A 21,861-nucleotide genomic window follows, 5' to 3' on the forward strand; every position below is an offset into this window, starting at 1 on the left:
AGAGGATGTTTTGGAGGTTATTCATTCAGAGAGTTGCCATAAATCACAAGTGACTTGGCAGCAAGTCACACATACACACTAATTAGGTCTTTTCTCTCAAGCGGTCTTTGTCCTCTAGTAGGACTTTTACTCCATCAAGAATTAGCACTGGGTGTCCTTGCTCCTCCCATGCCATTGCAGACTTCTTCTGTCCCATTTCTGTAGGTTGGTATGCTTCGAGCAGTGCCCCACTCCATCCTTTCTCCCCCAGAGATTATATACCTAAGAACCTAAGAACATAAGAGAAGCCATGTTGGATCAGGCCAACGGCCCATCAAGTCCAACACTCTGTGTCACACAGTGGCAAAAAATTTTATATACACACATACACTGTGGCTAATAGCCACTGATGGACCTCTGCTCCATATATTTATCTAAACCCTTCTTGAAGGTGGCTATACTTGTGGCCGCCACCACCTCCTGTGGCAGTGAATTCCACATGTTGATCACCCTTTGGGTGAAGAAGTACTTCCTTTTATCCGTTTTAACCTTTCTGCTCAGCAATTTCATTGAATGCCCACGAGTTCTTGTATTGTGAGAAAGGGAGAAAAGTACTTCTTTCTCTACTTTCTCTATCCCATGCATTATCTTGTAAACCTCTATCATGTCACCCCGCAGTCGACGTTTCTCCAAGCTAAAGAGCCCCAAGCGTTTCAACCTTTCTTCATAGGGAAAGTGCTCCAGCCCTTTAATCATTCTAGTTGCCCTTCTCTGGACTTTCTCCAATGCTATAATATCCTTTTTGAGGTGCGGCGACCAGAACTGCACACAGTACTCCAAATGAGACCGCACCATCGATTTATACAGGGGCATTATGATACTGGCTGATTTGTTTTCAATTCCCTTCCTAATAATTCCCAGCATGGCGTTGGCCTTTTTTATTGCAGACGCACACTGTCTTGACATTTTCAGTGAGTTATCTACCACGACCCCAAGATCTCTCTCTTGGTCAGTCTCTGCCAGTTCACACCCCATCAACTTGTATTTGTAGCTGGGATTCTTGGCCCCAATGTGCATTACTTTGCACTTGGCCACATTGAACCGCATCTGCCACGTTGACGCCCACTCACCCAGCCTCAACAGATCCCTTTGGAGTTCCTCACAATCCTCTCTGGTTCTCACCACCCTGAACAATTTAGTGTCATCCGCAAACTTGGCCACTTCACTGCTCACTCCCAACTCTAAATCATTTATGAACAAGTTAAAGAGCATGGGACCCAGTACCGAGCCCTGCGGCACCCCACTGCTTACTGTCCTCCACTGCGAAGACTGCCCATTTATACTGACTCTCTGCTTCCTATTACTAAGCCAGTTTTTGATCCACAAGAGGACCTGCCCTTTTACTCCATGACTCTCAAGTTTTCTAAGGAGCCTTTGATGAGGAACTTTATCAAAAGCTTTCTGGAAGTCAAGGTAAACAACATCTATCGGGTCGCCTTTGTCCACATGTTTGTTCACCCCCTCAAAGAAATGTAACTGATTAGTGAGGCAAGATCTTCCCTTGCAGAACCCATGCTGAGTCTTCCTCAATAACCCGTGTTCATCAATGTGCCTACTCATTCTGTCCTTGATAATGGTTTCTACAAACTTTCCCGGTATTGAAGTCAGACTGACTGGCCTGTAATTTCCCGGATCTCCTCTGGAACCCTTTTTAAAGATGGGGGTGACATTTGCTACCTTCCAGTCCTCAGGAACGGAGGCAGATTTCAATGAAAGATTACAGATTTTTGTTAGAAGATCCACAAGTTCAACTTTGAGTTCTTTCAGAACTCTCGGATGTATGCCATCCGGACCCGGTGACTTATTAGTTTTTAATTTGTCTATCAGTTGTAGGACCTCCTCTTTTGTCACCTCAAGCTGACTCAGGTCTTTCAACACCCCTTCCAAAATTAGTGGTTCTGGGGCAGGCAAAAAGTTCTCGTCTTCCACAGTGAAGACGGAGGCAAAAAATTCATTTAGCTTCTCAGCCATTTCCCTATCCTCCTTCAGTAATCCTTTTACCCCATGGTCATCCAAGGGCCCCACTGCCTCCCTGGCTGGTTTCCTACTTCTAATATATTTGAAGAAAGTTTTATTGTTGGTCTTTATGTTTTTTGCAATATGCTCCTCATAGTCCCTTTTTTGCCTGCCTTATCACAGTCTTGCATTTGATTTGCCACAGCCTGTGTTCCCTTTTACTAATCTCACTTGGACTGGTTTTCCACCGCTTAAAGGAGTCCTTCTTACCTTTTACAGCTTCCATTACTTTGTTTGTTAACCATGCAGGCCTTTTCTTATGCCTGTTTGTGCCTTTCCTAACTTGTGGTATGTATTTTATCTGAGCTTCTAGGATTATAGTTTTAAATAGCGTCCAAGCTTCCCCGAGGGTTATGACTGTATGTACCTTTCCTTTCAGTTTCCTCCTCACATGCCTCCTCATCTCAGTGTATTTACCTTTTTTAAAGTTAAACGTGGTTGTGGCGGTCTTTTTGGACAACTCCCTATTTATACAAACGGTGAAATCAATAACATTATGGTCACTGCTCCCAAGCGGCGCAATCACTTTTACATACCTAGGGATGTGACATGTGGTTAGAGCAAAGACTTAACCAACAAGTGTTGAATCTCAGAGTCAAAGTACATACACATGTGACATGAGTTGGGTCCTCAGTACCTGTACCAACTCGTAATCACATGTATAATAAGCAGGCCTCAGATTCAGTGGGAGCTCACAGGAGCACAGCTCCTACATCTTTCTGAGAGTTCCACCTCCTCCTTCTGAGAGTTCCATCTCCTTGTCCATTGAACAGTATGTGCAGCTGCATAACAATCCCTGGATGAGCTCCACCTATTTTTCTACAAAATGTCCACTGATAATAAAGGAACTAATCTTTAAAGTATTCCCTTGTTCTGTTTGGCTTTTGTTTGAGGTGACAGGAAGGGCTGCAGGCTTTCTTACTGTGCCATTTTCATATGAAAAGCCAAGGAGATGGGCTCCACGTGGCCCAACTTGAGTCACTCATATCATGTATTCTGCCCTTTAGTGGAAGGAAGGAAGCCCAAGGAAGAGCCTAAAATTCCTCACATTACTATAAACTTTGTAGCATGAAGTAGTTCCCTCTGGGGACAAGGGAACATCATACCTGGAGGCAATAAATCTTGAAAGCAGCAGTCTATTTTCTCTTTTCTTACACAGTTTGTTTTATCCACCCATCAATGCACTTGAGGGTCCACCTTCCTCAGTCAGGATTACAATGAATTACATGAGAAAAGAGGCATAATGCTGCAACTTGCCTCCTTCTTCCCACCTTTTCTCCTCCAACCAGCTTCTTTGCAGTTCCCCTTACATCTTTTTATAGCTGCTGGTCCTTGAGCTGAACTCCATTGTCCTAGGGAAATTATTCTACTGGAGAAATTAAAAACCAATAAGGTTCTGACAGCATTCACCTCAGGGTTCTTAAGGAACTTGAATGTGAGATAGTTGACCTACTAATCCATTTATGTAACCTATCCCTAAAGTCAGCCACTGTACCAGAAGACTGGAGAGTAACGAATGTGACACCAATTTTTAAGAAGAGATCCAGCGGGAAACCAGGAAATTACAGGCCAGTCAGCCTAATGTCTATCCCAGGCAAATTAGTAGGTACTGTAATCAAAGACAGAATGGTTAGGCACATAGAAGGACAAAGTCTGACAAGGAAAAATCAGCATGGCTTCTGCAAAGGGAAATCCTGCCTCCTCAAACCTTTCAGATTTCTTTGAGAAAGTGAACAAGTAGACAATTATGACCCAATAGACATTATATACTTGGACTTTCAAGGCTTTTGTCAAGGTACTGCACCAAAGTAAATTTAACAGTCATGGGATAAGAGGACAGGTTCTCTTATGGATTAAAAACCGGTTGAATGACAGGAAGCGAAGAATAGAAAGCAATGGAGAGTTCTCACAATGAAGGGAGATAAGCAGGTAAGTCCCACAAGGATCAGTATCGGGGCTGGTACTATTTAATTTATTCTTTAGTGATCTGGAACTAGGAGTGAGTAGTGTAGTGGCCAAGTTTGCAGATTATTCAGGACAATGAAAGCCGAGAACTTGAAGGCATCCAATAAAATTGCTGGGAAATGGATTCAGGATGGACAAAAAGGAAATACTGCTTTACACAGAGAATAATTAAAATGTGGAATTCTCTGCTAGAGGATGTAACGATAGCAAAAGGAATTAACAGCTTTAAAAGGGGATTAGATAGATTCATGGAGAATAAGATAGATAGATAGATAGATAGATAGATAGATAGATAGATAGATAGATAGATAGATAGATAGATAGATAGATAGATAGATAGATAGATAGATAGATAGATAGATAGATAGATAAATTTATTGTCATTGTTCTCAAAAAAGAAAATGAGAGCAACGAAATGAGGTGCTCTTCCACAAACATACCAACACATCAACACCCCCCAAAAAAGGACATATACATAGACCATTTAAATGCATCTGAAAACAAATAACCATTCATAACCCTGCATTTAGCCTAACCACGGCACTTGGGTAGAAGCTGCCCTTGAATCTATTAAGTCTGTCAATGACTACTAGCAATGGTCATTGAGGAGAACCTCCACATTCAGGGGCACTAAGCCTCTGAATCCCATAGCCAGGAGGCAACATCATGGGAAGACCTCGACCTCTATGCCCTGTTGTTGGCTGTCCAGAGGAACTGGTTGGCCACTGCATAAGACAAGATGCTGAACTAGATGGACCACTGGTCTGATTCAGCAGGACTCTTCTTATGTTCTCTTCTTCTCTGTTCCTTGCATCTTAGCCAAGCCTTGCGCTCCACAGCCACACCTTGCCTTAAAACACCTAGAATCAGAGACATTGCTCTCCCATCCAGGCTTGCTCATTACCTCCACAGCTTCTGAGCTTCCCTGGGGCAGACTGCCAAATCTGCCCTGTTGCTGACGCTACCCTGATTGTACCCTCCAATCCCTGGCCCCACCTTGCCCCACCTCGGTGAGCTTTGCTGCTGGCACCAATGGCATGTCCTGCCCCCCCCCCAAGTGGCTCATTGCCAGGTAGCCTCCCACAAATGCCATCAATTATTTTAAAACACATTCACAATGTACATTTCTAACAAAACAGATGTCCTGCAAAACAGCCTTAAGTGCTCACAGAGTTTCTGTTGAGTTTCTAAGAAATGGTGCAGAAACATCCGTAACTCTTCTTCAGTTCCAACTAATATATACATATATCTATTTCTGAACACTTCTAGACTTAGAATTCAATCATGATGAGAACATGTATAAAAATTGTATTGACTTTAACTCCATCTGATCAAGCACTATTAAAATTGCAGCCTTAAGCACTAAGCTACCAAATCTAAACTTGGTTCTTCTATAAATCTGAGTAATTTACAAGGTATAAATTCCTACTTGTTTTGGGATAGAGGAGAGTCAGGCATTGAGAAATCAATATGAAGTTTAGTGGTCAATCTTCACAGTAAAGATAAGGGACGAACTAGCATCCAAAACATGTACAAAATGTGTGGTAATTCCTAGTCTATTGACTGAGATTTATGTGACTAATAAATAGGGATTTATGAGGCTTTATTATTACTACTCTACAGTTTAAACATTATATTTATTTACTACATTTGGATGTATATTATTCTTGGTTTAATCAATGTATTCTGCCACAAATGCATATGAAAGCCAGCTTCTATTATTCTGAACTGATACTTTAATGTATTATTTTACTTCTGGTTATTATTCTGAACTAATACCTTAATGTATCATTTTACTCTATTTCTTCCTTGATTTGACATCTTAATAAACCTGATTTTGGTGACCAGAATTTGTTCCCCCCTGGATTTAAACTACAATCATCTGGGATCATGTATATTGCTTAAACTCCTGTGACAAACCTCTAGGAGAACTAGGATTCTAGATAGGAATGTGCATGAACTGGGAAAACACAAACCCACAAACAATCAAAAACAATCACAAACAATGAACTGATTCAATTTGTAAGGTTTGTGACCTGGTAGAACAAATCTTGTGCAGGCTAGAGACACCAAACTCACAGAAAATCTCTGGCTGAACCTCCTTTATCTGTCCTCTAAGTTTAATGAGGATTGGCTTTACAGGGTTTGAGTTATGCCCCGCCCAAAAGGTGCCCCAAGAAAGTGTTTTCTTTCCCCAGAAAGCACTTTTCTGGGGCCACCTTTTTTGGGGCGCCGTTACTTAGACACCATAAATCAATTCCTCACCAAATTTGAAAGGCGGGTAGAGGAGCATCAGCCAGAGATCTCCTGAGAGTTTGGTGTCCCTAGCTTGCACAGGATCAAGATAGATAGATAGATAGATAGATAGATAGATAGATAGATAGATAGATAGATAGATAGATAGATAGATAGATAAATTTATTGTCATTGTTCTCAAGAAAATGAGAGCAACGAAATGAGGTGCTCTTCCACAAACATACCAACACATCAACACCCACAAAAGGACATATACATAGACCATTTAAATGCATCTAAAAACACATAACCATTCATAACCCTCCATTTAGCTTAACCACAGCACTTGGATAGAAGCTGCCCTTGAATCTATTTGTCTTTGCCTTCAACACTCTATATCACCTACCTGACGGTAAAATCTCAAATAGCGAGTGGCCCAGATGTGAAGGGTCCCTTAAGATCATTTGTATCTTCCTTCTACATCCCTTATCATACAGATCCACCAATGAGGGGAGAGAACATACACAAATGTTCTGTGCTCTCGCCATCACTCTTTGGAGCACCCTTCTCTCTGCTTCCGTGCAGCTCCCAAACCACACGCAGAGGCAATAAGATAAAATGCTCTCAATGGAACTACGATAATAGGCAACCAGCAGACTCCCTGACAGTTGTGATCTTAAGAGTCTTAAATAGTATAGTCGTTGCTGGGCCTTTTTCTCTAGAGCTAAAGTATTTGCTCCCCATGTTAGATCCTGTTTCATAGTAATTCCCAAAAACTTCCATTCTGTAACCTGTTCTACCATAACCCCATCAATAAACAACGGCTGAATGTCCAGACTACTCTTCCTATAATCCACTATAATTTCCTTCGTCTTATTTACATTAAAAATAAAATTATTTGCTTTACTCCAGAGGGACAGCTGATGAACTTCCCTCCTATATGCAGACTCATCATTCTCAGAGATGAGCCCCACTAAAGTTGTATCATCTGCATACTTAATGATTTTATTGCTCAGACTACTAGAAACACAATCAGACGTGTAAATAGTGAAAAGAAGTGGACTCAAGACACATCCCTGGGGAGTGCCAATTCTGTACACACCTGAACCTGAACCTGTCAAAAGGACTGTCACATATGGTCATTTTGACAGGTGCAGGTTCAGGAAGTTTAGGAGTGCATAGAATGAATCCTATGAAAACTAGAGACATCAAACTTAAAGGTCATGCAAAGGACCATCCAGGAGAGGCCCCCTGTGAGTTTGGTGTCTCTAGCTTGCACAGGCTTCATTTTATATACTCCTGAACCTGTGCCTTTCAAAATGACCATGTGTGAAAGGCAGTCATTTTGACAGGCGCAGATTCAGGAGTGAATAGAATAGATCCTGAGCAAGCTAGAGAGTAACACAAGACCTCCCGCAGATGCTCCTCTACATGCCTTCCAAGTTCCCCCACCCTCTCCCATTGCTTTCAAGTTCTGTAAACATCTAGATTGAGTGAAAACTATCATCTCACAAACTGGCATGAACCTCCACAAACAACTTGAAAGTTCATGGAAAGTTCGTGCCTGTTGATCTGTCATGAACTTCACTTCACAAGCCAGCCCAAATTCATCACGAAGGGAAGATTGGAAGCATTTATCATGAAGCTTCCTTCTCGGTGGTTCTGAAGTGGGATGGTCTATCACTTATGGGAACAGGCTCCTCCTCCAGAACAGGGTCAGTTCTTCCAACAGATCCAGGGAGGGAGAGTGGCCTATTCCCTGGGATCTCCCCAGTTGTAGCCAAGCTATGTCTCCCCTAACTAAATTTCAGTCAAAACGTAGACTGACGGGTGACATGATAGAGGTTTGCAAGATTATGCATGGGATAGAGAAGGTGGAGAAATAAGTACTTTTCTCCCTTTCTCACAATATGAGAACTCGTGGACATTCAATGAAATTGGTGAGCAGTCGGGTTAGAACTAGTAGATAAACCTTTATCTAAGCCCTCCTGTAGGAAAAGTAGAATGTGTTGTATTGACACTTTTAAGGGGTCCCAACCCTTGTTCACACACCAATTAGGAAATACTTACCAAATATTATTGTACGTCCTGTTTTAAAGTTGTGTCTATAACTTTTTTTAGGATAACTCAAACCCTCTAGCTGAGCCTACTCAACCTCCAGGCTGTTAACTTTAGCAGATCTGGCTGCAGATGACATGCTGCCCCCTGCCGCAGGAGAGTTCTGTTTACCAGCAGACACCAAGATGCCACCATTGAGAGTCTCATTAAGTCCTGAAACCAGTCATGGCCAAAAGAGTGCTATGAGAAGCAGTTCTGCTTTCTCTTCCAAAAGTCTCTGTATTACTCTGGCAATTAACCACAGCAGAAGAAAGGCATATAGGAGACCAGTTGACCAACTGCAACTGAGGATGTTAACCCCCTCCACCTGTTCATCTCTTTGTCTTGTGAGGAACCTTGACACATGATGATTTTGTGAACAAGTCCATCTCCATCCTGCCGTACATGAAACAGAGTGGACAAAAGACTGACTGTCCAACATCCACTCTGACTGGTCCAGCTGCCTGCTCAGATAGTCATTCAAGACATTCTTCTTGCCTGCCACATGGACTGCCTTCAATGACAACAGCCAAGTCTCTGCCCATGTCTTCAGGGCACTGACCTCTTTGTATAGAGGTCAAACTCTGGTCCCTGCCTGCCGATTCACATAGGCTTTGGTCATCATGTTGTCCATCTGAATTAGTACATGACAGCCCCTGAGGGACCTCTTGAAGTGCAACAGTCCTAATCTTATGGCCCAAAGCTTTAGCAAGTTTGTGCTCTGCTGGTTTCTTCCTTAGACAATGATCCTTGTGACATCTGGCATTGGAAGTGCATTCCCCCAACCAGTCAGACTGGCATCTGTGATCATGATCATTCTTTCTGGTTCTCATATAGGACTCCCTGAAGAAACCACGAGTGAGCCAACCACCACCGGAGTTGTAATTCCTGAGGCAATGTTATCAGCTAGTAAATTTTGTTGAAGTTAACATGTTGAAAGGGGAGCAAGAACCTTTGCATTCGGCAAGCATGAAAATGGGCCAAAGGTAACACATCCTGACATGACACCATCAGACCTAGCAGCTTCGCTAAAACGATCGCTTGAACCCGTGGGAAAGACAGGACTTTCTCCACAAGAGACTGAAATTTTGTTTGTCTTTCAGGCATCAGGAATACCTTGTCCAGCTGTTTGTGAGCACTCCCAGATGCACCAGTTGTTGTGATGGTAATAGGTTGCTTTTCATCATATTCACAACAAAACTATGTCCCTGCAAAGTCATCACCATCAATTTGGTCACATCAAAACTCTGCTGACAGAACTGTACCTTGACCAGAATACAGGACAGGACTACTCCCTGAAGTCATAAGTGGGCTACCAGAGCTACCATTCATGCCCATTCATGCCATGGGCAGCTATACTACATGCCATGGACCTAACTGACAGTTGAACAGCATCCAGGGTCACATCTGCTGTTCTGGAGGAGGAGCCCATTCCCACCAGTGATGAACTGTCCCATTCCCAAGAACCACTGGAGAACTTTAGTTCATGAACCATTTCATGCCCATACCAGCTCTGACTCCCAATAAGTTTAGAACTCCTGTATGTTGGGTGAAAGTTGGAACTTCCACATATTATTTTCAGTGTGATAATAGTTTCTTCCTCCAACACCACCAATGATATAATTAAACTGTGCTATGTAATTCTTTTTTAAAAAATCTAGTTTCCCTAGTAAAAGTTACAAGCTTCAGAAGGAGTAAAGGTATGCATTGAAGCAACTTGGCTAAAATAATCTGAAAACTCAGGATTAATTATTTGAATTTATTTTAAATTTTATTTAGATGGCTAACGTACCAATGCCAAAAGTTCAAGCTTCAAAGTAAACTATCAATAACATAAGAAAGATTTGTTGCGCTGAGTAGTGAACTATGAGCATACTGATATTATACACTGCTCAGGGATTTGTGATTAAGAAATAATGAGCTTTTAAAAATATCCCTACATGTGTCTTAATTACAGATCAATCAATTTTAGAACGAAGACATCCATTAGCCATTATCAAACACATTTTACAGATGTTCCAATGTAATGTATTTTAAACCTGTTACAGTTCCTCAAAACTGGAAATAAAGTACCAATGATCTTTTTTTTTTGTTTTAAATACATATCTTTGTGTTGCAATTCTAACAACGTAGAAAGGTGACCAGCTGTCACCCCCATCTGCCTAGGAAGTCCAGCATTATTATCCAGCGTACTTCCCCATAATTCTGAAGAGTTATGAAAAAGTGGTAATGCTGTTTTTTCTGCAGCTAGGCACAGGTGGTGGCTACCTCTGCATGGAACAACCATACAATACATTTTAATGCCTAATTATAAGGCAGTAGGGATGCTGTTTAAGTTTGTGACTTGTTGAGTCCATAATGCTTGTCCATGACAAATTACAATAGGTAGGGGTCCCAAATCCCCCGCCTGGGCGGGGGACCCCCGATTTGGAGCCCCCTCCCCCCGCTCAACAAAAATCTGGAAAGCGGGGGGAATGGCGGCCCTTCCCACCAAGACGAGCCGAGCGCGAGCGGGCCTCTGGCTGGGTTGGCTGCCCACCGAGGTCTCGCGCCGCTGGAGCTGGGCGCTCCTTCTCGGAGCCCTTTTCTTTCTGGTGGCGCAGCTTTCCTTCCCGCCTCAGCTCAGCTGGCTGGGGGCTCTTCCGCGCCCTGGTGGTGGAGGGCCAGCTGTCCCCGGAAGGAAGGAGGGAAGCGCGCTTCTGGGCCTCTTCTGCGGCGGCAGAAACATCAAAGCTAACTAAGGCAGGCAAACAAATGAAAGAAAAGTGAGCTCCGTTGCTGCTGGCCGCGCTTGCTACCTTGGCGCCCGCAGCCACTCAGCAGGCGACGACGGCTCTAGCTGCATCACCACCCCACGACGAGCCGGCGGGTGAGCAAAGGCCCAAGAAGAGAGTCGCTGCTGCCGGGGTCTTCCCGAGAGGAAGGGCAGCTTTCCCAGTGGGGCCGGGGCGACTCGCCTCCAGCCCTCCCCGTCCAAGACCAAAGGAGCGGCGGCGGCTGCAAGCTGCGCGCTCGGCCAGCCGGGCTTGGGTTTCTTGGGGCTTCTTGCTCCGAGTGGGCTTTCTTCTTTTGCTGCTTGGTCGCCGCTCGCCTGCCGGGTAAGAGACTTGCACGTGGCCAAGATCCCCGGAGAGGAGGCGGGCGGCGGCTGAGAGGGGAGAGGATCGCCGTCTTCAAGTCCTTGAAGGGCTGTCCTAGAGACGATGGGGTGGGATTGTTTTCTGTGGCTTCGGAAGGCAGGACCAGAACCAGTGGGTTGAAATTAAAACTTTAAAACCTCAGCTCAGCATTAGGAAGGATTTCCTGAAAGTTAAGAGCGGTTCCTCAGTGGAACAGGCTTCCTCGGGAGGTGGTGGGCTCTCCTTCCCTGGAGGTTCTTCAACAGAGGCTAGATGGCCATCTGACAGCAATGAAGATCCTGTGAATTTAGGGGGAAGGGTTTGTGAGTTTCCTGCATTGTGCAGGGGGCTGGACTAGATGACCGTAGAGGTCCCTTCCAACTCTGATTCTGATTCCTCAGTGGAACAGGCTTCCTCCGGAGGTGGTGGGCTCTCCTTCCTTGGACGTTTTTAAACAGAGGCTAGATGGCCATCTGACAGCAATGAAGATCCTGTGAATTTAGGGGGAATTTGTGAGTTTCCTGCATTGTGCAGGGGGTTGGACTAGATGACCCTGGAGGTCCCTTCCAACTCTATGATTCTAAGATCCCTCCTTCCACTGTCTCGTCCTCATCGGGTTGCCAGTCTCCAGGTGGGGACAGGGCATCCCCCGGTTTGGAGGCCCTCCTCCCGCCTCAGGGCCATCAGAAAGCGGGGAGGGGGGGAAATGGCCGCTGGGCACTTTATTCCCTATGGAGACCGATTCCCATAGGGTATAATGGAGAACTGATCTGCAGGCATCAGGGGCTCTGGGTGGGGTGGGGGCTGTTGTTTTAAGATGAGGCCCCAAATTTGCAGCATAGCATCCGATGCCGCTCCTGGAAAGACCCTCAAAGTTTCAAAAGGATTGGACCAGGGGGTCCAGTTCTATGAGCCCCCAAAGAAGGTGGCTCCGTCCTTCATTATTTCCAATGGAGGGATGAAGGGAAGGCATTGAAAAGGTGTGCGGTCCCTTTAAATGTGATGGCCAGAACTCCCTTTGGAGTTCAATGATGCTTGTTGTAACCTCGCTCCTGGCTCCGCCCCCAGAGTCTCCCGGCTCCACCCCCAAAGTCTCCTGGCTCCACCCCCAAAGCCCCCAGATATTTCTTGAATTGGACTTGGCAACCCTAACAATAGGTTTAATTTAAAAGTTTTTTCTCTGGCTTGGTTCTTAAACAAAACATAGGGAAGTACCACTACCGTCGTCTCTCTTGAGGCCTCCATCCTGCCTCTTTCCTCACCCCTTCCCTCTCCAAGTTCCAGGTTTTCTGATGACTGGGCCATTGTTCATTTCAATCATGGCAGCATCCCAGTTGTTTAAATCCACAGTATGTCCAATGGCTCAGTTCTGTGCTCCAAAATGGGAATGGCAGAAGAGGTTTGCAGTCTTGGATATAGGGACTTTTATTCCAGTCAAAATCACAATTTGCTTAATCCTGTCAGCCACATAGTAAATTAGAGTCTTGAAGTTAGTACTGGTTGTGTCAACTGTCCCTTTTCCTCACTCAAAAATGCAACTGCAAAATGCAAAAATGCAAATGCCTATGGAATTTCTCCCATTTAGAGAATAAGAACATATGAGAGGTAGCTAAATCACTCAGCTGTCAGTAAATGCCTATGTGCTGTTTAAATATGTCTAACATAACAGTTGTACTACATACAAGAATAAATTAACACAACAATTAAAAAGTATTCAGAAATCATGTTTAGGGAATTAGAAGTATGCCAAGGACTGGCATGCTCACTTGCTGTCTTCCACCCACCCCATTTTTTTCCTCTCCTTACCATCATGCTTTTAAACCATGCTTAACATTGTCTGTCTACAATTCATGGGCACAGTTAATGCAAATTAGAGTCCTGCCAATCCAGAGTTTATTTACTTCATTTATACCCTACCTTTCATCCCAATGGGAACCTAAAGTGGTTTACATCATTTCTTCTCTTCCATTGTAGCCTCATAACTACCCTGTAAGGTAGGTTAGGTCTATAGCGTACAGTGTTCCCTCTAAGCTGAGTTAGTGTGAGCTAGCTCACAGTTTTTTAGCCTTCAGCTCACAGATTTTTATCTTAGCTCATGAAGGATGGCCCCAGAGCAAACTAATTTATGCAATAGCTCACAATTTTAATGCCAGTAGCTCATGAAGTAGAATTTTTGCTCACTAGACTCACCAGCTTAGAAAGAGCATTGATAGTGTGTGTCACTGTTCCAAGATAAGCTTCAAATGGTAGACCGAGGGTATGAAACTGGGTCTCCCATATCTTAGTTTGAGACTCTAATCACTACACAGGGCCAGATCTACATATTTTGGAGGGGGGGGGGCAAAAGTAAAAAATGCTGCCCCCTTATCTCTCCTTTATATATACATATATGATCAATGTTTATAATATAGATTTATAATAAACAACTCTTTTAAACAACAGAATAAATTGTGTTGACTTCTATGAATAGTTAATAATAACATTTTTACATTATTTTATCCATCATTAGCTAAGCATTCCTTCCTAGAATTCCTTTTGTTATAGGGGGCTAAGGGAGTTCATAGCCAGACATGCATTCTCTTCTCTTCCATTTAATCCTCACAACAACCCTTCAAGGTAGGTCAGGATGAGAGTGTGTGACTGGCCCAAGGTCACCCAGCAAGCTTCCATGGCACAAGAGGGGATTCAAATCTGGGTCTTCCAGATGCCAATCCAACACTCTTAAACTCTCTCTACAGCATACAAGCTCACAAAGTGGATTAAACTCAAGCTCAGAAGGCTGGAACATTTGATGCACACAATTTGTGCGTGTGCATTAGCTTGTTTTAAAAGTCTTAATTTTTGGTTCACTATCCAAAGCAGCTTACAATAAACAGGTTAAGAGAAGAAGGCAGCTTACAATAAACATCAGAGGTTAAGAGAAGAAGCTATCAAAACGGCCCAGCATACCTCACCAAGCTTTGGAACTACTAAAATCATACCTTACCAGGCTTTGGGACTACTGTGGTATCTCTTCCATGACCAAAAATACCTTTATAATGGAATTTTAATTTGCACTCTTACTTAATGCAATTTAACACTTAATTGGGGTTTTGAAGAATTAGAAATTGCAAACACAGGAGGGAGGTGCACCTCGATTAACAAAACTCAAAACTGAAGAATGAAGACATCTGATGCATCTAAACTACATCTTTTGGGTTTTTTCCCAAATTAAAGATATAATAAGCACTACAGATTTGATAATGATCAGATGCTTGGCCAAGCCCTATGTAACTACATATTTGCATATGGGCAAATTCAGTAAATAAGGGACAATGAATAAAATTATGTACATATGATGAATGTTCATGTACCCTGTAAGCAAGGGCCACTTTAACTAGCTAAAGCAGGAGTAAAGAAGTATAAGGAGCAGAGTTTAGAGACTGGTACAGGCAGGGCTAGATTAACAATTAGGCCAAGTAGGCACTGGACTATGGGCCCCAAACCTTTAGGGGCCCCGGGCCGGCTCCCCCCATCCCGATTTCCCCCTGCTTGCAGACCTCAAAGTCTGAATGCGCAGACAGCAACTGAGCCGCTCTTTGCCCAACTTGCCTGGTGCGGCTGCTGCCAGCATCGTTGCCAAGTTTGCCTCTCTCCCGCAGCTTTGTCAAAGAGGCTTTTGAGAAGGTGCCTATAGACTGCAGTGGGGGCCAAGGGGGATGGGGCAGGTGCTCCATCTCTGAGATAATTTGCAAGGGGGCCCCCAAGATTTTGACTGCCTAGGGGCCTCCACAGGGTTTAATCCGGCACTGGGCACAGGTGTTCTGGGACCAGATTCCCAGCAGAGGGACCAGCCTCGGAGACTAGCACTAGTGTTCTGGGACTGGATTCCCAGCAGGCAAGGTGGATTGCCAGCCCCTGAGACCACTATGGGTTTTCTGGGATAGGATTTCCAGGGGACAGGGTGGGTTGCCACCCCCTGGGACTAGCAAAAATGTTCTGTTACTGGATTGATAGGGGCAGGGTGGATTGCCAGCCCCCAAGAGTAGCACAAACATTTTGGGACCAGATTGAGAAGGGGTAAGGTGGCTGAGGCTGCAGAATTCCCAAGAGCAGGGCTGGCCAAACTGTGGCTCAGGAGTTTGGCAGGGCTGGCCAAACTGTGGCTCAGGAGCCACGTAAACAAACTATATTACAATTTTGCTTTTTAATCCAATGAAGTTGCCTTTCTTTTTTGTGGTGAATTTAGTCCATTTACATTCCAAGTGTCATGGGTGCTGGGGACCCTGCAGAGGAAGACGAGTCTGCCAAGGAAACTGTACCCCTGCCACCTGCACCAGTACCCCTGCCTCCTGCTGAAGAAGATCCCAGCCCCCCTGCCTCGCCCTCTCGGGTGGCTCGTGTGCGTGACCGCCTCCGTCAGGACCTCAGGGATCGGAGGAGGGCGGCACGCTCACAAGCAAGACGCTCCCTGAGTCCTGAGTTTTGAGAGGATTCTGGCCCTCCTAAGAGCAAGGATGCTTGAGTTGTAACAGGATCCTGGCTGCCTCCCAGAGCCAGCAATTAGCCCAAATGGGCAACAGCCAGCAGAGGGCTATATAGCTGTGGGCTTTGGGAGGAGGCTTTGTGGAAGCAACTAGTCATCTCCCTGAAGTTCTAGCATCCACTCCGGCTTGACTTTGGTTCCTGAATCCCTGACTGGCTTTTGACTTCTGGACTCCCTGACCTCGGCTTCTGGACCTCGGACCTGCGATACTTGCACAGCGATTTGGATTTGGCACCTCGGACACTCCTGCTTGCTGGCTACAGACCTCGGACTGCCTCTGGACTTTGCCTGACCCGGCCCCAGCTGTGACACCAAGATAATAATGTGCAATCCATCATGGTGCAAATTCTTTATGTTCTTCATAAAATCCACACATGACACGGCTGGGGCCGGGTCAGGCAAAGTCCAGGGGCAGTCCAAGGTCTGTAACCAGTAAGCAGGAGGGTCCAAGGCGCCAAATCCGAATCACTGTACAAGTATCGCAGGTCTGAGGTCCAGAAGCCGAGGTCAGGGAGTCTAGAAGTCAAAAGCCAAAGTCAGGCAGTCCAGAAACCAAAGTCAAGCCAGAGTGGATGCTAGAACGTCAGGGAGATGACTAGTTGCTTCCACAAAGCCTCCTCCCAAAGCCTACAGCTATATAGCCCTCTGCTGGCTGTTGCCCATTTGGGCTAATTGCTGGCTCAGAGAGGCAGCCAGGATCCTGTTACAACTCAAGCATCCTTGCTCTTAGAAGGGCCAGAATCCTCTCAAAACTCAGGGCTCAGGGAGCGTCTTGCTTGTGAGCGTGCCGCCCTCCTCCGATCCCTGAGGTCCTGACGGAGGCGGTCACGCACACGCGCCACCCGAGAGGGCGAGGCAGGGGGGCTGGGATCTTCTCCAGCAGGAGGCAGGGGCACTGGTGCAGGTGGCAGGGGCACAGTTTCTTCTGCAGGCTCAACTTCCTCTGCAAGGTCCCCAGCACCCATGACAACGCAGTCCCTGTGTGCTTGTAATTGTAATCCTTTTTCCTTGTAGCTCAAAGCTCAAACCTTCAGGTATTATCCATCTATACCTCATTTCATTGTCCCATAATTTTTCCGTCAGTTTCTTATATGCTCTTCTGTCATTTATCATTTGTCTTGGCAACTCCTTCATAATTCTTACTCTGCTGCCTCCCACTATCAATGTCTTTTCAAAGTTTTTATTCATGATTTTTCCCACCATTTCTTTTGTCATATATCTTATAACCACAACTCTTGGTAGATTTTTTTTTTTTGGCATATAGTGCATTCACTCTATACATATAGTCATATATGTTTCTAGTCCCTTCAGGATCTTCCTCCAAAAATTCCGCAATTATTTTTATTATATATTCTTTCAAATCAGTTTCTTCATCCTCAGGTACTCCTCTCAGACATATCTGGGTCTCCATCAATTTGCAGTCATGACTTGCCACTTTTTCTTGTATTTTTAACAAGGTGGAATCATGTACTTTCACTCTCCCTTCCACCTCTTGCACTGTTTTTGATGTCACCACAGTCTCATTTCTGAGATCCTCTATATCTTTTTGTAGCTCTTCAATATCCTTTCTAATTTCTTTTTTGGAAGCAGTTATCATCTCCCTCATCCCTTTCATTATCCTGGCTTACATTGCATCTAATTGGTCCTGCATTTTTTCCAGTGAAGCAGTCCTTGCACGGGTTTGCTTATGGTCTGACATGTAAAAACACCAAAAATTTTGACCTCATCAAATTAAATTTCAACTATCAGATTTAAAAGAGTGAGGCTTGCTCTTTTCAATAAGCCTAATTTTGCTGTCCTCAGAGCCTCCTGGGCTCAGATATTAATTTTTAAAGTTTTTATTTTTTCCAAAATAGTGGTCACAACTTTCTGCCTCCCTTTAATTTTTTTTTCTTTTTCCTCTAGAGGCTTCTAACATTAACAGTAATGTCCAATAGTATTTACCTTATAATCGTCACCTCTGTCGGCTCCACCAATTTTAATGTCCCGAACACTTTAAAAATTTTATTTAATTTTTAGCCTCCTAGCAATGGCCGCCGATGTTTTTCTATGATATTATAATCCTAGAGTAGGCTGGCTGCTTCTATGATTTCCCTTTTCCATCCGATACTTCCTGCTTTGCTTGCCACCAAATCCTATTTTCGCTGGTAGAGAGATCTCACGATGCTTGATCCTGTGTTGGTTGTGGGAGCTGCAAGTCTATGACAATGGGGCTTTTTCTCCAAAACCGCAGATATACAAAACAATAAATTACTTTCCACTTTTTAGCACTGTCCTTTAAATATACAAAGTCCAAATTTTGCCCCTTCTTCTTCCAAGCTTTCTAGATTTCAATTTCCCACCATCTGATTTTATTTTGTTTAACTTTAATTAGTCCCGGAATGAAAGATAGCAATCTGTACCTTTTCTGTAGTTATCCAGATCAACACCGGTCTTGTATAGCTTTAGATGTTCAGCAGTATCAAAGAAGATTAGGATTCTGTCAAGCTTATGTCAAATAAATGACTTTGGAAACTTCTGCAGATGATGAAAATGCAACTCGTCTCCAGAGATCCCTCAAAGCCTCAAAGGAGCCCACCCCAGGACTCCCTTTTAGTCAAGGTGAATCTCCTCAAAGTTTCCTGTGCATATCTTGGACTAATCTCTAACTGAGAAAAGTAGGCAGTAGGCATTAGATTGCCTTCCACTACCCCGAACAGAAGTTCCAGCCTGCTCCTCTTCTGAGAAGCAGTTCAGCTCGGCCCCGGAAGTCCCAGGACAAGGACAGCCTTCTGATACAATGTATCCTAGCCTAGAATGTAATAGGGCAGGCAGAGCTATAACAGCTCTTTCTCCCCTCCCCTTCTCCTCACCCCACCCCACACGACACACTTCCAAGGGCTTCTCTATAAACGGCACAATTTCTTTCTTTTAATGTCACCCTGCTGCGCCCCCCTTTTTCCCCTGAAGGTGTCCTGTCCCTCCTTGCAAATTAATCCCCCCACACACTTTCTCTATGCTGCTGCTCCCTCCCTGGCTTCATTTCTCTCAGCGGCAGCCACCACCCACCTCTAGTCCCTCTGGGGCAATTGCAGACTCAGAGTCCTTGAGAACTGTTGGGGTGGATGGATGGCTGCTCCCAGCTCCTCCTCCCTTCTCACTGCTGAATATACCAACTGATATCTGGGGAAGCTGTGCTGGCTTATGCTCATCAGCCAGCCACATGGAGCAGCACAGCATGGCAAACGCTATGAAGCAGCCAGCCACACTTGCACAGAGCAACCCACCACCGTCTGTGATCCCTCCAACCCCCTCCTTCCTTCGGGCCAGTGATATGTCCACTTGGGAAGGAGGTAGGGCAAGACTTTCCTGTCCTGAACTGCGAATGATCAAAGAAAGAGGAAAAGCAAAAATCCCTTCGCCGCGGCTGTAGCAGCTCCGGGCCGGATGTTAGCACTTGCTTTGCCAGCTGGTTGATTCTAGCTGTGTGCACAGCAGCTTGCCTCATCGTGCCACGCCTCTCTAGCCAGTGCCTGGGGCAAAAAAAAAACCTTTGCCCCCCCTAGATCCAGCCCTGTCACTACACAAAACTGGCTCTCAAACTCACTTTAAAGGACAATCTTAATTAGCATTAGCCATGATTACCTCTGATAGATACATGATGCTATAACATGGTTAAAATAAACTATAGCAGGGAGGTGAACATTTAGACAGAGGGCAGGAGGAAGTATGAAAGTCCATGGTGTGTTCTAGATCCTACTATTGTTCAGAACACTCAAGTTATGTCTGCACCATGCCTCACCCTACTGAGTACTGCTTATTCACATGCAGTAGGGCTAAGAGGGCTTCTTACAAAATCAAAGCTTTTAATTTGGTAGATTTTTAATACAACAGAATTCTGCTATTTCTACTCAAAAATAAATTGATAAAAAGTGCCTTCTCAGATTTCAAGCTATGCAATAAAAGCTTTGTGTAATTATCAACTTTAAATGCAATGAACAAAATAAGTACCTAAAAGTATCAGTATATTGTTTTTACCTCAATTGTTGACAGCCCCAGTGCTGCAACGGCTGCACGAACACTGCTGCTCTCCAGTGTTCCTGTGATCCTTCTTCGCTCATACTCCAATGCAGACATTTGCAGTTGTGCTGCAATAGCCAGAGCTTTCTCTCTTGCTTCATTGATCAGGGGGATCTTCAGTTTTTCTACAAGTATATCAGTAAGGCAACATTTCAAACAAAGAACTGGCTGTGTTTCACTTTGACCTGTAATAAACAAAGCCACTTGTGAGCTATCTTTTGATCTCCAGGAAAGACTTCCATCCAAATACAAAAAGACAGTTTAAGGATTCAATTTTTGCCTGCATAGTCTGGTGCTGGGTTAACAGGCCACTCTAGTGGCAACAAGATGTCACACAAGGAACAGCGCTTGCACATTGCACAAAAAAACAACAACTCAAAAACCTCTTCCCACAACACAGCTTCACCTCAAAAATGCTAACAATGGCTACTGGTCCTAGCTGGGGCCAAAGCACAATGATACAGAACACAAGATGAACCATTGTACAGCTGGCAGATAAGCATAACAAAGCTTTTTCCTAGCAGAGGTCCTGGTGCCTATAATAGTGATGACACCAAATGATGAAGCATTGCCTAGCAAGAAAAAAGTAAAGGGAAAAAGCTTTGCCCTTCCCTTTTTGTTTCAGTTCAGACAATTCCCAAAGGCAAAGAAGCCCTGTCCGAAAAAAATAGGAGCACTTTGCTATGACTTTCAACCATTATAAAGCAGAGCAGCTTTAAACTAACTGGTTTTCAAGTGATCATTCTAAAGAAGGTTATTAAAGGTGTTATGTTTAGTCTGTGACCATTTTAGCAGATGCCTTGTGAAGAGGGAAAATGAAAAGGGAGATGGGATGTTTTTGGCTCTTCCCTCCCTAGTTCTCCTAATCAAAGACGCCACCCCAAGCCATTTTCAACTCACTGCAGGAAGAAACATAAGTACTCATTCACTTCCTCCAGTGGGAGTAAAAGGCAGCCTGGGGGCAATGTTTTCCAGTGGGAAAACAGAAAGGAAAGAAAAAGTTAAATAGTCCCTCATGCAATTTCCCATTACTAGTATTCCCCATTACTGTATATAGGTGTGTTAGCTGGATAAGTTGATTCATTTGAAATGTAGTGTTGGAGGAAAGCTCTACACATACCATAGACTGCCAAAAAGACAAATAAGTGGTTTCTAGAGCAAATCAAGCATTAACACTCCCTAGAATCTAAAATGACTAAACTGAGGCTATCATGCTTTGGCCACATTATGAGAAGCCAAGAGTCACAGGAAAAGACAATAATTCTAAGGAATTCTAAGGAAAGAGGAAGGAAACAGGAAGAGGAAGACCCAACATGAGATGGACTGACTCAGTCAAGGAAGTCACAGCCTTTTGCGTGACCTGCGCAAGGTTGTTAAAGATGGGATATTTTGGAGGTCATTAATTCATAGTCATCATACGTTTGAAGTTACTTGATGCACTTAACACACGTGCAATTCTGCCCCTCCAAGAAGCAGCTACAGTGGCTGCATTTGGAAAAGGAAAAAAAATGATCATGAAACTCCCTTTATATTATCACAACAAAAATATATCTTAATTATTATTCATTCATAGGAAGCAAATATAAGGCAGCCTTTTTATTTATCCCAAAAGGAAACTAGATCTGAGTAAGCTCACTTTCTAAATAATTTCAGGTTATAAAAACCCCACAACAAACTGTACCTAAGGAAGTGGTTTTCCAGTCTGTGGGCCAGGGATGCCTGAAGGGTCATGAAGTTATTACAAAGGGTCAACAAATTCATCCATCTTGGGCAAATTTCTGCCTCCCCCCTCCTGTGTCTTTCCCC

The 21,861-nt window shown here is 44.2% G+C and overlaps 1 protein-coding gene across 1 annotated transcript in view; it reads right to left on the reverse strand.

Moving 5' to 3' along the window:
• The window catches only part of CFAP47 (cilia and flagella associated protein 47), a 536,960-nt gene that overhangs the window by 292,156 nt on the left and 222,943 nt on the right, over positions 1-21,861 (reverse strand). The window contains exon 44 of the mRNA XM_060234105.1: positions 20,014-20,240. Within this exon, the coding sequence (XP_060090088.1) occupies positions 20,014-20,240 (227 nt within the window). The remainder of the gene's footprint in view (positions 1-20,013; positions 20,241-21,861) is intronic.

Source organism: Heteronotia binoei, chromosome 3, assembly GCF_032191835.1.
Source record: "Heteronotia binoei isolate CCM8104 ecotype False Entrance Well chromosome 3, APGP_CSIRO_Hbin_v1, whole genome shotgun sequence".
Taxonomy (NCBI): Eukaryota; Metazoa; Chordata; class Lepidosauria; order Squamata; family Gekkonidae; genus Heteronotia; species Heteronotia binoei.